The 16,591-nt window shown below is 36.5% G+C and overlaps 1 protein-coding gene across 4 annotated transcripts in view; it reads left to right on the forward strand.

The window, feature by feature from the left end:
* The window catches only part of OTOGL (otogelin like), a 172,294-nt gene that overhangs the window by 60,394 nt on the left and 95,309 nt on the right, over positions 1–16,591 (forward strand). For all 4 annotated transcript variants that reach the window (XR_011433512.1, XR_011433513.1, XM_023631363.2 and 1 more), the window contains 9 exons: positions 215–321; positions 3,961–4,067; positions 4,285–4,410; positions 5,927–6,035; positions 7,138–7,184; positions 7,586–7,731; positions 8,846–8,969; positions 10,578–10,755; positions 13,870–13,994. Coding sequence is in view for 2 of the 4 variants with exons in the window: in XM_023631363.2 (XP_023487131.2) it covers positions 215–321; positions 3,961–4,067; positions 4,285–4,410; positions 5,927–6,035; positions 7,138–7,184; positions 7,586–7,731; positions 8,846–8,969; positions 10,578–10,755; positions 13,870–13,994 (1,069 nt within the window). In the remaining 2 variants the exon portion in view is untranslated. The remainder of the gene's footprint in view (positions 1–214; positions 322–3,960; positions 4,068–4,284; positions 4,411–5,926; positions 6,036–7,137; positions 7,185–7,585; positions 7,732–8,845; positions 8,970–10,577; positions 10,756–13,869; positions 13,995–16,591) is intronic.

The raw sequence follows: 16,591 nt of genomic DNA on the forward strand, positions 1-16,591 counted from the left end.
AAGATATTTCAGAAATAGTGAATGTAATGCATTTCATAAAAACAGTACTCATTATGAAAACATGCATTTAGAAAAATGTTGGTTATATTTATAAGCATAAATTATCTTCTCTTTACCAGTAGGAAGAGAGAATTTTGCCAATAGATCAGTAGAAAAAATGAGAGTACACTCACGGTTAAACATGTTCTGGTGACTGCCATCTTTCTCTACACAGGCAATCTTCTTCAAGTGTCAGATACTGTTGCAGTTTCCTTTTTTGAGCTGCCATGAATATATTGATCCATATTTATATATTGCCAGCTGTGTTAATGATCTTTGCAAGTAAGTGACATGATTAGGATTTGCAATAAAATTTTCTTTATCCACAAGGAAGAGTAAAAACCACTCCTGTAGCTTAGCCATCTCAGCAGTTCACAAAATATAATGGAAAGTGTAAAACAAACTGTGCTAACAGCTATAAGAAGCTTACTGGATAACAGGCACAGTCTAAGTGTTGTATATAAGCAGCATAAACAGAATACAGCAGTTCTTAAAAATTTTTTGTGCCGCTGATCCCTTTTGGGAGGCTAGAGATGTCTATAGACTCTTTTTCAAAATGATGTTTTTAAATGCACAAAATAAAATACATGAGGTTACAAAGGAAGCATTATATTGAAGTAGAGTTATCAAAGTAGTAAAAGAAGTGAATTTCTGATACATGTGTTTTTATATGAATTTCGGGTCTAATGACTACTGTAGTTTTTCATAGCAATGAGTGTAAACAATATTTTGAGATATCTGCAGCAATTATAATGAGAAATGAAAACAAGGCAAAATGAGATATATGGATGACAAAGTCACAGATACTGCTAAGAACATTGTGATGTGTTACCTATATGTACAATGGAAGGAAATGCTAAATTTCAGTTGGAGATCGGCGAAAATAAACGTGTAGTATTTATCTCATCCAACGTCACAGACTCCTGCGTTCTTTCCCAGGTTGAGAACACCTAGACTAGGTGATTGTTTAGGGAGCAAATTCGGTGAAACTCATCATAATATGTTCATCATTGCAGAACTTCCTATAAATTTCCCTTTATTGAAGTGAAGTCCTTTCTATTTTTTTTCAAAAATTTACCAAATGTGTGATTAGCCGTCTTTAACATTAAAGAATTTCTCAAGAAGTTTTCACTAATCTGAATTTTTTAAGAATCCCCAGAAATTTAAATGACACATGGAACTTTGTTGTAAAAAACTAGACTAATTTTTGGTTGAGTAAACCACTTAAGTGGCATCTTGGATAGCTCGTTAAGAGGTTTAAGTTTATCAAATTTGAGAGCAAAGAGGAAAGGTTGAGGTAGTATGAAATTGCCTTATTTGTAACTACTTTTTTGATTAAATGGAGATTATTACAAAAATAATGAAGACAATGATATTTTCCAGATGTTAAAATAAGCTTATTTGGGATTCTTGTTAATTTTGAGTAGAATACAATTATATTTGTTTATATCTATAGTCTCTAAACTTTAGGGACTGATGAACGAATGTAGGAGTTATGAAAGAGCTACTCGTCTGCCTAAAATGTTGTATACTGACCTTGCTCTATATTTTGCAACACTCTGTTCCCTATTTGGTTTTATTTTTTATTTATGAGCTATATTGTTATATCTCTGTTCTTTCACTCAGTCTCTTTTTTGAGGATCCCTGTAAGGAATCTGTATTCAGCACGTATAAGGAATTGAAAATTGTCCTTTTATTCCGTGATGACTCGTTCTTAGACCATTTTCCAATAGTATTTTCACTTTCTTTATCATCATCATCTTTAGCACCTGCTTCTCAAGCAAGCTGATATGATGTACCATTTAGCAGATCCAGGAAAGTCATTCTCCATTTATTGGTTAGCATATTATTTGGCTGCTTCAGTTGCCAAAGTATCAATGGCTTAAATTAAATTGAATGCTTATTTTTATCTCATACAAAGGCCAAGTTGGTAAGAGGTCCTGGGTTCGTACCTGTACCGTGTGTCGGCTCCATGAGTTTTCCAATGACCTAGTGATACTGTTGCTATGTCATCCCCTAGAACCTAAGATATTCTCAATTTCATGGATAAGATTGGCTCACCATTACCTTGTCCATATTTCAGCCCTTAGGAAGGAGAAAAGGAAATAAAGGGCTGTCAGCTTTTTTGAGGAAGTTGCCTGGAAGTTTCATGCATACTCCCATTTTTAACCCTCTGGCAAGAACTCAAAAACGTGGCCACACCTCCACGCCAGGACAGCTGGGAGATGTCGTCTTTGGCTGGGCAGCCATACGCCCAGCAACAACTTGGGAGTTCTAATACTGATGAGAAGAAGAGGGAACTGGGGAGGAAACAGTCTCTGCCACACTCACTTCATCTGAAATATCATCATTCAGAAATTAACATTGCTGTCTTTAGAGATTTTGATGTCTTTAGGCTTTGGATTTTGAAACCTAATTGCTTTCTCCAGAGCAAATAAAAATAGCAAGATAGAGAAATACCTTTTACAGTGGAAATCTGCTGATACCTTCATAGGTACGTTTGAGGTGGAGAGACAGGTTTGGGGCAGAGCAGGGCATTATCAACCAAGTAAGTGGGCATCGATAAAATGGAAACGAGAATCCTCCAGCCTTGGTCTTTCACTGCTCTCAGTATTTCACCCAGGACTGGACCTACATTTTTTCTCCTCTAAAAGAGGATTCTTTGTTGCCGGATTGTTGTGAGTTTTCATGTGATGACATATGTCACGTGCCCAGCACAGTTCCTAGGGTAACAGAGAAACTTAATAAATGGTAGCAATTTTAATAACAGTTGCATTGGGTGGGGAAACCAATATTCAGTTACTTTGTTAACTTTCAAAGCCTTCATTAATTGTAGGAAACAAGGTACATATTTTAAGATAAATCATAAACTTAATGTTTTTCCGGGAATTTAACAATTTTAGCTTACCCTGTTTTTCAGAGACTTTTCTTGTTTGGAGGTTTAGAATATTTTCCAAGCTTCTGAAGTTTACATGCTCAGTCTTTTATTCCTTCTAAAGCTCAGTTAATTGGACTAGATAAGCTTCAAGACTCCAATTACAGTAGCAGAGGATAAGTGCAATTTGAGACAGGCGACTCTTACAATAGAGATATGAAAATGCTAAGATTCACAAAATACAACATTCTTAAGGTAATTATCTTGTAAGATATTTAACTATTCAATTTTGAATTTGAGTTGGGTTGAAAAAACAAGCCCACTACCTTATTATAAGCCCTGCTTATTTTTTAGGTGTCTTGTTAATCTGCCTTGGGAATTGGCAGACCTCTTCTGTTTGGGGGAGCTCCTAGGGTGATCCTAAGAAAACAATTAGAGATTATGTGCCTTGGCAATATTATAAAAGTAACCAGCTTTAGTAATTTAAATTAGAAAGAATTAAAAATCTGCCTTTAAATCTTAACTTAAATGCTATCTATTCAGTCTTTCAAATGCTGCAGATTATTAGCGTTGGTGTTAATTACCGTATGTAGGCTATCAAGAGCACGACGTCTTGGAAATAATTTTCATATCTGATACTTTTGTTGTGATAGAATTTTATCTGTTATAATAGGATTTATTAAATTCCAAAAGGTCTGGGATGCTGTGTGTGGGAGCAAAAAAATACATACAAGGATTCTGAGAAGAATGTCATAATTAAAATAGAAATCTTTTTCAGTATAGGTAGTCCCCTGGCTCAAAAGAAAAGTGGCCAAACTATTGAAAGACTTTGGTGAAGACAATTTACCCAGGCCCTTTTAGTTGGATCCTGTGTCTACGTGTTCTCTGTATTATTGTACATAATATATAATATTATGTATGTGCTGACATCAATTAATATTGGAGTATTCACCATGTACTCAGCATTTCTTGGGATCAGGAACTCAAAGGCACGGTTTCTGTCAATATTTCCTGTATGATTCTGGCTCTGTCCTTCCACTTTCCAGAACTGATGATGATGATACCTATTGTCGAGCGGCCACTGAGTATGCTAGAGCCTGTTCCCATGCTGGCTATCCTATTCAGGACTGGAGAGATGACTTTCCCGCATGCAGTATGTTTTCTTATTTTCCAAACCCTTTTTGTGGACTTTTGCTATTTTAGGCTTACCCTAGTACTCAAACATAACCTAGTACTCAAAACTCATGAATTGTAAAGATTTGTTATTGATGCAATAACATTGGTAAGCTTGCATACTTTTTGAAACACTGATGTTTTTGAAAGAGAGGTGAATAATGTTGACTTACAGCTCCTCTGTTTGCCTGTTTCAGCTGATAAATGTGATGACAGCTTTGTCCATCGGGACTGTATCAGTTGCTGTCCACCCACCTGCACGTTTGAGAAACAATGTCTTGGGAGCAATCTCCACTGTCTTGATGGATGTTACTGCCCAGATGGTAAGTGCTTCATGAAAGAAACTATGTCTGCATTCATGGAAGCTAGTACCCAGTGATCTGAGAATCACATAATAACGTCTTCTTTCAGGACATTAAGGCTGTTGCAATTTTCTACCCTTGCAGAATTTGGTCCTTGAAGTGACTGGGAGAAATGACTGCTTTTCTTTAATACGAGGCTTATTACTTTGTAAATTTCCCGGGGAATGTTGAATCTGGAGTCCTGAAGTTACCCATGGCAAATCTTTTACTCTCTTGAATATTTAAAGATATTTAATGATTTATATATTTTAATTTTTGAAAGAAGAAAACAAGTTCAGAAAAATAAAAGCCTGCACATTTGGCAAGACAAAATTTTAGTCCTGATATAGTTTTTTTTTGAGGAAGATTAGCCCTGAGCTAACATCTGCTGCCAATCCTCCTCTTTTTGCTGAAGAAGACTGACCCTGAGCTAACATCCGTGCCCGTCTTCTTCTACTTTATATGTGGGACGCCTGCCACAGCATGGCTTGACAAGCAGTGCATAGGACCGCACCCAGGATCTGAACTGGCAAACCCCAGGCCGCTGAAGCAGAACGTGCAAACTTAACTGCTGCGCCACCAGGCTGACCCCCTGATATAGTTTTAATATTTGAAATTAGAAGTAACATAGCAAGTGGTGGAGATGGGATTTAAATTTAGGAATGACTCTGCAATACTGATAGACATTTATCAGAACAAGAGGATTTACTCAAATGGTTTTATTTTTACAGATTAGAAAACTAGAATCCCAGAGATGTTAAGTGATTTTCCACTGTTATACACTTAATGTGAGTAGGGACTACTTGGAACAAGACTTGTTGACCTCAGTCCATTGTTCTGTCAGTGCTACTCAAAGTATGATCTGTGGACCAGTGCCAGGCCTGAACTGTTTGCTACCAGTCAATGAGGAGATAAGGAGTTTGCACTAGAATATAAATCCATGCACCAAAATATAAATCAATGCTTCCTTCAACTAGAAAGTCTTACTCTGAAAAAAGAAGGTTCGCTGAATGAAACAGTGTGCTTAGTGATGCGGTTGATTTACATTCTGGCTCAACCACCTGTACTCATTAGAGAGAAGTAACAAATGCAGGTCCGCTGTACCAGTCCTTTGAGGGGCACTGCCTGGCTCTTCATTATCGGTATGATGATAGTGCAAATCTCTCATTTTGAGATAAACAATTAAATCAAGAATATACTCTCTCCCTCCTTTCCTCCCTTCTTCCCTCAAAAGCAAGGAGGCACGAGTTGCCCTTCTTCTGTATGAACTTTGAGTTCTTGATGGCAACTCATGGGATAATAAAGTTGAAAATCACTCAAACAGAGGTAGCTGCTGATTGAGACCAAACCAGGCTATCGGTAACTTCCTTGACAGTAATTTGTGTTTCAGTACCTAGTGTGAGCAAATATTCAATAAAAGTTGGTTGAATTATTGTATTCAAAGAGTATAATCTTTATTATTTCTTTTGAGAATTTGATGTATATTTTTCCTTAATAGGCCTCATAATGGACAATGGGACTTGCATCTCCTTGGAAAATTGCCCATGCAGTTTTCATGGATTAGCTTATTCAGTTGGTTCAAAAATTGAACAAGAATGTACTGAATGGTATGTGATCAATGTACAGCCAATTATTCCTGAGTACTTGGCTAGTTGACAACTTTACCATGACATATATTTAAAGGAATATACTTATTGTTGATTTTCTTCCAAAAATTCCAAGACACACTTTGCATTTTATTTAAAGTCTATATGGGAGATGGGGGGCATCTACATGTTTTTTATGACATAATTCTTCTCTCTTTCCTTGGTAATTCCATAAAATCTTATATCAGTGTTCTGGGTCCGTTGCATTTTCTTGTTATTCATAACCATTAATTTGCACATAATTTTACCCCTAGACCTTGATGGTGCTCCTGACCTTCTCTACCGAATACTTTAAAAAGTGGCTCTCCATATCACCAATTTTTGGCCACCATTAGAGACATTTAGAATTTCCTAGTAAGTTAGCTAACTAAGACTATTAGAGGCAAATATTAAATGCCTCCAGGGCAGTCTGGAAAGAAGAAGAGGTCTAAATGTTATCAGGCTCCTTTCCCTTTGGAGTCTGTGTACATAACTGAAATGCAGTTGGGTAACTAAGCCTCTTCTTAGATACTGATTTGAGTTCCTGCCTTTCTGCTTCTGTCCTCCAAAACTCATATCTTTTTGATGATAGAAGGCAGAATTTATTTTACACAAGAGGATATCTTTACTATTTCTTTAATGTCTGATGATCCTCAAAAACAATTTTCTGAATTTTTAGTAGATGAGTTAATTTATTAATCTTAACTCTTTATGTATATCTCTCTAATAATGTAGGTAAATACTATTTTTGTGTGTGAGCTTTTTCAGTTTAAGCAAGAGAAGTTTAGCGAGAGAAGGACAAAACCAGAAGTTCTCTGTTTGCTTAGCATTTTTGCCCTTGACTATTCTGGACTCCTTTTGTATCATCTTTATGACTTTTATGTATGACACACAATAAATAATAATTTAGGTACTGGCCAACCCAAATTTATCAGTTAATTGAAACTTTGTAGAGATGTTTTGCAAGTCAGATTATTCTGAATCTATAAACATGATATATTTTGGTACATTAATCAACAAATTGATGCAATATTAATACAGTTTCTCTGTAGTAGTCTATTAATATTTTTATAATTTCATTTAGTGTCTGTGTTGGTGGAGTTTGGAACTGCACTGAGCATGACTGTCCAGGTAATCTTTTAAAATTCTTTTAAAGAAAATGTTTCAATTTTCTTTAAATCAGGAAGAAAGACAGCACTGGTTTTTATGAGGTCATCTCATATGTAACAAGAGAGGCAATGGTCTATAAATCCAAGTATTCAGAGGATAAATGGAAAATTGAATAAATGATAGCTTTGAGCAGGGAACTTTGGTAAAAATTTATTAAATAAAATAAATATTGCAAAACAAAATTATGTGGAAGAGCTATCATTTAATCAATTTTAAATTAAATTATAAAACTTAATGTTTGTCAAACTAGTCAAATTTAGTAAATTTTAAGTGCTTTAGCTATTCTTTGATGCATGAATATTTGCCCTAAGTTGACTTCCTGCTTTTTAAAAATAAGCATAATTTCTTTCTCTTTTTTGTAGTTCAATGTTCTGTTGTGGGTGATTCTCATTTTACAACTTTTGATGGTCGACATTATTCTTTCATCGGAATGTGCCAGTACATCCTTGTGAAAGGAACTGGAAAAGATAAATTCACAATCACTTTACAGAAAGCTCACTGTGAGCAGGTAAGAACATCTCACAGTGACCAAAGGAATGTTCTTTTTTTTTTTAATTCACTCAAACTTCATATCTAGTTTAAGAATGGTAACATGAATGGGTATAGTCGTTTTCCTCAAACCTGAGACACCATTGATTCTTAAGATGCATTATTATTCTACATACTACAAAGAAAGGAAAAATGTTGATAATCTATGTTATACCATTAATTATATAATGTATCCTAATTTCAGAGATATTAAAATATGAAAACAAGTATGACAAATACTATATATATAATTGCATTTTTCTCTTAAAAAATGGTATTTGTATGTATAGTTTTTTGAACATTTCATGCAAGATTGCACACTGGGCCTAAATTTTTGGTTACTTCAAAAACCAATATTCTAATGAGATGATTTTTGAAAGAATTGAACAGGTTTCATATCATTCTAAATAGATATGATGAATTTCTTAGCATACTGGAATATTTATTTTAGATCTTTTCTTGAAATAAACATATAATTAATTTGTAAATAAAGAAACCCAGATCTTTCATTCATCTCTCTAAATCAGGTAGTCAAAATTTTGCCACATCTTTAATTTTCTAGATGTATCCCAAGATAAAATGTTTATTTCTGACAAAATGCTGAGCTACTTTGTGTTTTTTTCAGTTTGACTGTTTTCCTTTGCAGTAAGTCGAGTCTGAATTAGCTTTATACATAGAATCCTAATTCTGTTTGTTATTTTCTATATTGGACTTTTTTATGTCTAATATATCCCAAATGAATTTGGAGAGGTATTTTAACATGTGCTATGGAAAACATAATTATTGGCACTTTATTGAAAAGAATTTTATTTAATTATCTATGTAAAGTGTATGCATGTATATGGTATATTTAATATAGTATATAAAAATATATTTTATTAGCAATAGGACTACATAAGATTGATAATAAGATGTAGTAACTACTTTATTTTATTACTTATACTCAAACCTTCTATATACCGGAAATTCTTATTTACCATTCTCTTTCTCTTTTCTCTCCCTCACTTTCTCTCATTCCCTCTCCCGTTGTCCCTGTCTGATTCTATGTCTCTTCCTCTCTCATTCCTTTAATTGATAATTTGACATTTATGCAGAACCTTGGCTTGGTCTGCCTTCAGTCTATAACTCTAATTCTGGAGGATGACTTTAACAAACAAGTGACCCTTAGTAGGGGAGGACAAATCCTCACCAGTCCTAACCAAGGCTTCAATCTGAACGGTAAGAAGAAATGCTAATGGTGTACTTCTCTTACATTAAAAACAACAACAACCCAAATGGAGTCTTCTTCACTGAAGACTAACCTAGCATTTATTGAGTACCTACATGTCTCCAGTCCTCAGCTAGACATCGTGGAGACTACTGTGTTTATGGGACATAGTGTTTATCTCAAGAGGCCCAGAGTTTGGAAGGGGAGAAATACAAGTAAATAGCCACTTGCATAAAATATGATAAACTCAAAGATATGCATAGGGACTTTGGGGCTCACCTAACACTGGGGAAGGTGTGCAGGTATGGTCAGAAAAGTTTTCTGAAGGAAGAGATGTCTAATTGAGCATTTAAAGCTGAGCAATTTCCAGGATGAAGGAGATGGGGAAAACATTCTGTGCGTAGCAAGGAGGTGTAGAACCGTGTAGTGTGTTTAGGGGGAACAATGACTGGTTTGGCATTGCTACAGCCTGAAGAGGGTAAGTGGAGAACGTGCAGAGATGGGAAGAGGTAAATAGGTGGGGGTGAGATTGGGGAAGGCCTTATATACAGGGCATCATACATTGTGGTTTTCCTGGGATGGGGCCTGTTCCTGCCTGTGTTCCAGCATGGTTATGAATAACACTCTCTTTCACTCTCAGAAATGTCCCGGTTTGTATTACAAATTACATGGTCATCCTGCTCAGTGTCTTGCTAAGGAAGTTGAACTTGATATGAAATTGAATATGAAATTATCATTATTTAACCATTTTTATGTACAAAGATGACAATCTCATATGGTTCAACCAAATAAATGAATTTTAATGAGATGACTGTCAAAGAGTCATTTTTTTTTTGGTAGACTACTAAGACAACAGTGTAGAAGTAGCTTTGAAAGGTGCTAGACAGGAGACATGAAGAACAGTGTAAGAAGTGAGGAGCAACTGATCCAGGGCAGTGCCAGGGAGGTGGGAAGAAGATAGACTGAAAACTATTCAGAAAAGAAAGTGGTCTGAACTTGGTGATAGATTGGATTGAGGTTGGTTGGGGCAGGGCAATGAGGGGGATGAAGTGATCAAAGAAGGATTCTGAGATTTCTGGTTTTAGTGGCCTGATTGATGGCAGAAATTGTGCCAGAGATAGAGGAACATGAAGAGCAACTCTTCTGGTGGCAAAAGTCATTTGTTCAGTTTTGAACCCAAGTTTCTTGTCTTTAAAGGTGTCTCATAAAATGGTGCTTCTGAAGTACTGTGCTCCTCCTCTTTGCTGACAAGCTCAGGGGAATGGGGAATTTTTGAAGAAAGTGCTACTTCCTTATTGACTGATGACAAGTTCGGGGAAAAATTTACACAAACACACACACACACACACACACTTCAAGCAAAAGAGATCAGATAATAACATATTGACCTGCTAAACTATTAAAAAGATCTGCTGAAGACCCAGAAAGGTGGGACAGAAGGGAAATGGGGAGAAGAAAGCAGGCATAGGTGGCAACCAATGGCCCTGGAGTACCAGGCCGGGAACTGGGAGGCTGCCTCCCCTGCCCAGTCTCTTGGAAGAAGTCTTTGTTACACCCCAGCATTTCAGAACACTGCCTACGAGTCTTAAAATTGATTTATGTGTGTTCTTTTCCTGCAGGCATTGTTGAAATTCAAACTCTGTCATCCTTATTTATTCTTCTAAAAACCACATTTGGTTTAAAGATTCTGTTTGCTATAGATGGGGAAAGAATTTATATTCAGCTCACTAGTACATGGAAAAGAAGAACATTAGGTCTGTGTGGCACTTTTAATGGGAACATAAGGGATGATTTTCTGTAAGTATGATTTCTGTATCACCAACGTAATTTAATGACTACTAATTTAGAGGATATAAATTCTTTCATAAAAAATGTTTGCTTAACTAATAGTAGCTTAGTCATCACTGTTCCAAGAGCTTTAGATGGAACATCATATTTAAATTTTGTAGCAATCCTCTGATCAGTATCTCTGTTTTATAGATAAAGAAACTAACTGAGGCCTCAAAGTGACCAATTGCTCAAAGTCACTTAACTCAAATACAGTGGAGCTGGGCTTTGAATTTAGGTAGCGTGACTCAGAGCCTGTGGGCCAACCCATAGACTAACCACGTGTTCTTCTCTCCTCTGCCGCTGATTAAACTTAACAGGATTTCATTACCGAAAACTCACTGCCTTTAAAAAATTCCTAGTATCATTTGGTATTAATGACAGTAAATTATACTTTAAATGGTGTTTCACTGGAAGAAAAGCAATACCGTACATTTGTACCCCTTGTGTTGACAAAGCGCTCTCTCCTACATGTGAGAAGATGCTGTGCATAATTTTGCAGAAACTCTTTGAGCACCTGTTACTGTGCTGAGCACTGAGGGGCAATTGAGGAGTATTACACGGTTTTCTTCCTCAAGGAGCTTGTATTGTGGATGAGGAGGGGATAAAAACCTTTAAGAAACAATTAGTACTAAGCAAGGTACTGATCAACAATACATATAAAAATACTGAGGTAATTTCAAAAAGTTAAGTGTTGAGCTGTATGGTGGTGCCTAGAAGCACAGCAGGAATTTTGAGTGGCTCAGTGTGGGCTGGGCAGCCAGTGGATGTTTCATGGAGAAGCCGTTCTCCAAATACCATGCTGTTTTTTTTTGAACTTCTGCATGTGCTCCTCTTCCTTCTTGGGGTTATTTCCCCCTCCTAATCTTTCTGTGAACCCTCATTTATTGTTAAACCCAACTCAGACATTATGTGCTTCAAAAACTGAGTTCATATCCCACCAGATAAAGTTAATTCTAACTCTGTGTTATCTATAAAAATCCATCGTTTAACTCTCTGGTTCCCACTTAACTACAAGGGCTTGGAGAATGAGGATCAGTCCTTGTATTCTTAGGAACAAGCATGGAACCTTATATGCAATAGACAGGCGAATTTGACACAGGTAGAACTTTTAATGAGGCACCAAGAGGAGAATTTGGATAGGCAAGGAGAACTGGCATTTAAAATTAAAAATTTCAAAAGAGAATTTTCTTTATCTTGTCTCCTGTGTGTTGAGTTTGGTTTTAGGTTATTTGGCTTTTCATCTTATTTATTTGTAGGTCAGAATATTGGTATCTCTATCACGTTTGCAAAACAGAAACTGTGTTAAGTGACTTGGCTACGATGTGCAGAAAAGATGTTAAACCTTCTTTCTCCTCCTTGTTTGTCAGAATGGGTTAGCAGTCAATGTTTAACAGATGGCAGATCTGTCTGCCTCTTTCTGAGGCACCAGTCTCCTCCGTGTACAAACATTCAGGCGTGATAACAGTGCAGGATAATATTTCAGAGTCAGAGATAACTTTCGAACATTGTTTAGCTTTCCAGCCTAAGCAGTTAAAACTCTTCACTTCCCAAAGGTTAATGCGAATCGGCAAACAGAGTGGAATGGAAAATATTAATTACTCGAAAATTTATCTTGTATCCCTTGTTATAGTAAGTTAACTACGGTGAGCTGGAAAGTTATTTTATAAAATGAAATGCAATAAATAAATGGACCTATATTTTAGCTCGTAATTTCTTTTGTATTGATTGTTCTAAGTGAACTAAATGAAAGAAGAGAGCCAAGCTCTGTCACTTCCTCTGGGGAGCCCTGACTACACCCATCCCCTTGACCTATTTTCTTGTCTTTTGTAGGGTGGAGAGGGAAGGAGAGGGAAGGAATGTGAAGAGTTAGTGCAACTCCGGCAATTTCTTTGTCTCGGTGCTCTCATTTGAACACCAAAATGAGATGTTTGGATTAGGTGTTGGTTATAATTCCTTACAGTTCTAGAATGGTCTGATTTTGTGGAATAGGAAAAGGAAGAAGAGGGGAAAGGGTGGGGTCAGGAGCTGGGCATTGTGGAATGGCTTGTACAGTTTCCTTTTTCCCTCCTGCCTCAATCATTGTGGTGAGAAACCCCATATACTTAATGGTGATGGAGGTAAATGGTAGCCCAAGCAGGTAATTTATTAGGACGCGTAGAGAGCTGAGATAAAGCCTGCTCTACTGTTTGGCCATGTTGTAGCAATTAGCGCAGGGAGGGCTTGCATTAGTCAGGTTTTGTTTGGCCAAAGCTTCCTTCGGGAGACCTAGTCCACCCTGATTCTCTAAGTAGTTTTGACAGTGCCTGGCACAGTGTCCAATAGGGATTGTCACTTACTAAACATTGGCTGATGAGTTAATTAATCTTGATGGCTGCTGGAGGGGGCGTTTTAGTGTTTAGTTCTTGGACATTGTTGTAGTTTATAAGCTTGTCTCGGGAAAGGTCAATGTTTCTCTCTCATTTTGGTTTGCTGAGGGAACTAAAGAAGTGAGCAAACTCGGATGAAGGGTGTCTTTTATACCAGTCTCTCACTTTTCATTTGGTTCGTCTGCCCAGCTTTAGGATGGAACCTCAGTATTTCAGGCCTCACAACGGAAACTGAACTATTAAATCAGACATTTGGGACATTTATCTTTACCCTGAAAAGGATCAAGTGAGCTGCTCACCTCTGCGTCTCCCCATGTGCCGTAAACCACACACGCATTAATGTTTTGGTTGTGTGAGTGATGTTTCATCAAATCAGTGTAAAGTGGATTTGAATGTTGGCTCTGACACTTATCAGCTGTTAGTGCTAATATTTCTCAGAACTTCTTTGCTTTCTCTCTAAAATGAAGATAATGATGTTTTCTTCACAGGGCTGAGACAATTATTAAATAAAACCATGCATGTCCACAATTCAACACATTAGAAAGTCTTCATTAACAGGAAGCGAATACCATATATATTTTTTTAAAATAGACTATTTCAAGCTCTGATTCTTTGTAAAATTAAAAAAATAATATTGTCTCTTTTCAACATTGAAGACTATGAGCAAATGAAATGAATGGGAAACGCTAAGATGAATATTACCTTTGCTTTCCAGTTCTCCATCAGGCATGATAGAAGGTACCCCACAACTTCACGCAAACGCGTGGAGAGTTTCCTCCACCTGTTTTGCGCCTCTTCATGTTCCTGTCGTGGACCCCTGTAACATTAATCAACAGAACAGTAAGTCTCTTTCTGCATGTAAACTTAGGGGAAAGTTCTGTGTATTACTGTAATCCTGTAAAATTAGAGAGTGATTTTAAATTCTGATTTTCTTCATTATGATAAAATCACTTCCATTCCTTTTGTATTTTTCTTTACTATTATGCCTTTTCATAAGTTTCTTTATGTAATCTAGGTTACTTTTAAAAAGAAGTCCAGAAAATAACTATTTATCACTTTACATTCATAAATTTACTTATTTTAGGGGTTTAAACATCCCTGAATTCTTCCAAAAGATGGACTAGCATTTTGAAGATTTCAGATTTTTCAAATGCTAAAGGAAAATCTCTAGAAATACTCTAATAATGCTGCTATAGTCCGGGGATGTTTGACTTCAGTTCCATAGCATAACAACTCACGTGGATTCTCCTGTTTGTTACTGTCTTATTATGAGTTCCTTCTAACAGAACATGCCTTCATGAGCAGGAAGCCAGTGATCCAAGGAAGTTTAGTGCCATCAAGTGTGCAACAATCTGAGATGGTCATGCTCCAGAGTTCCAACTTGCAATGACACTACAACTCACGTGCCAAGATTTTTGGCTGTGTTTTTGTTTTTGCTAAAGCCAGAGCAAACCATGTGAAAGGCTATTTCACTGCTCAAAGATGACATATTATTATTATTTTTTTAAATCTCTGTGAAAATAATTAATGTGTGTGCTTAAGTAGATACTTTTATAATTTTAGTTTATTCTTTTAATTATTTTGCCTAGTTTACTGTTTCTATGTAGTTATTTTTTATACATTATTAATATTGATTGAGTACTCCTGAGAAGCCGGTACAATTTCTGGATTTTGTAGTGGTTTTTTGGGGAGGATTCTGTTGATTCTCACATGGTCCTTATTATTGATTTATAGTTTTGGTGTCCTGGAAAGAACACAAGATAATCTTGCTTTTAGTGTGCCTTTTTACCTAAGCCAACTTCTAAAGTTGAGGAAGATTGCTAGCCTCTTTGGTCATTTTTCCTATCTATAACAAGGGGACTAGACTAAAGTCTTTTGGTTTCTATGATTCTATAATGTGTTTATTCTCACTCCCATTTAATGATACTTTTCCCCCTATTCTGTCTTCAACTTTCTACTAATAGATCTACTCATTCTCTTTCTATTAGTCTTGCTCAGTTGGTTTCAAACTTTCTTGGTTACCTCCTTGATATTGCAGCAACTTTATTTTTTTAATAACACGTAGAAGTTGGAGTAGAGTCCAATTGATCGATTTATTTTCCTTCTGGTCTTTTCTTTAACGATCTCCTTTATAATATGCTATTTTGTTAGACATTTTTTTTTTATCACTTTTAGCCTCATATCTCATGTCTTCTGTGACATATGTTTCACATATTACCCTTCTTCACCTTTGCCATGAACTATTTTTTAAAAAAATTCAAATAGGCAAATTCAGAAAGATCCCCCCAAAAAGGAAAATAAATAGGTAAAAGTCAATAACTCTGATGTGGATTCTGAAGGATATTTTTCCACAAGGATTTTCTTGAGTCCCCATTTTACTTCATGTCAGTAGTAATATATATATATATTTTTTGAGGAAGACTAGCCCTGAGCTAACATCTGCTGCCAATCCTCCTCTTTTTGCTGAGGAAGACTGGCCCTGAGCTAATATCTGTGCCCATCTTCCTCCACTTTTATGTGGGACGCCTACCACAGCATGGCTTGTTACGCAGTGCCATGTCCGCACCCGGGATCCGAACCGGCAAACCCCAGGCTGCCGAAGCGGAACACGCACACTTAACCGCTGTGCCACCAGGCTGGCCCCAGTAGTGATATTTTTTGATTTATAAATCCTTAGGGCACAGAGTAAAACCCCTCTGATGTATTGCTTTGCTCAGGAGCTCCTGCGGATTAGGAGTACACATGCCAACAGTATGCTGTTATAGTCTAAGTCATTCATTTTATATACACATGCATAACAATGCAAAAATACAATACTCAGATAATTACCATCTGTTTCCTTACCAGTAATAAATATATGTAAAATACTCAACAAAATAAGTTCAGTATAACTTCTTAGTAGTGAAGTAATTTTGATCTCTGCCAGTTCATCCAGTCTCTCAAAGACAATGACAACTCAAAGACTGATAAATTTTATCTGTGAGGGAATCAATGCAGCCCACGTCCACTACATCAAGGAGTCACAGGGCTAGCCTTTTTCAAAAGATGGCATCTAGATTGTTCTGAAAATCTTGGTTACTCCCACAAAGAATTATATCTGATCAGTCATTCTCAAGGGAAAAGTCAACAAATTTCAAGAAGTGATTATACTTCTACTACCAAAATTGCTTGGTAGTTATATCTTATGGCCTTTAGAATATGTTCCAGTCTCTAATTTCTATTCATTATTCATTTTTTTGTGCATTCATAGATTCATTTATCGAACATTTTTGAGCTCTTAACATTTGCCAGACATTGTGCATTGTGCATTATGCCTTGTGCAGACACTGTGTTCAGTGACTATGTGGCATCTGCCACAGTACCATTCACCTCAGAGACTCCATTGGAATGAGGTGATTCCCAATCCTTCCTGGATAATTGTGTATTTCAGGGAAATG

Source organism: Equus caballus, chromosome 28 (assembly GCF_041296265.1).
Source record: "Equus caballus isolate H_3958 breed thoroughbred chromosome 28, TB-T2T, whole genome shotgun sequence".
NCBI lineage: Eukaryota > Metazoa > Chordata > Mammalia > Perissodactyla > Equidae > Equus > Equus caballus.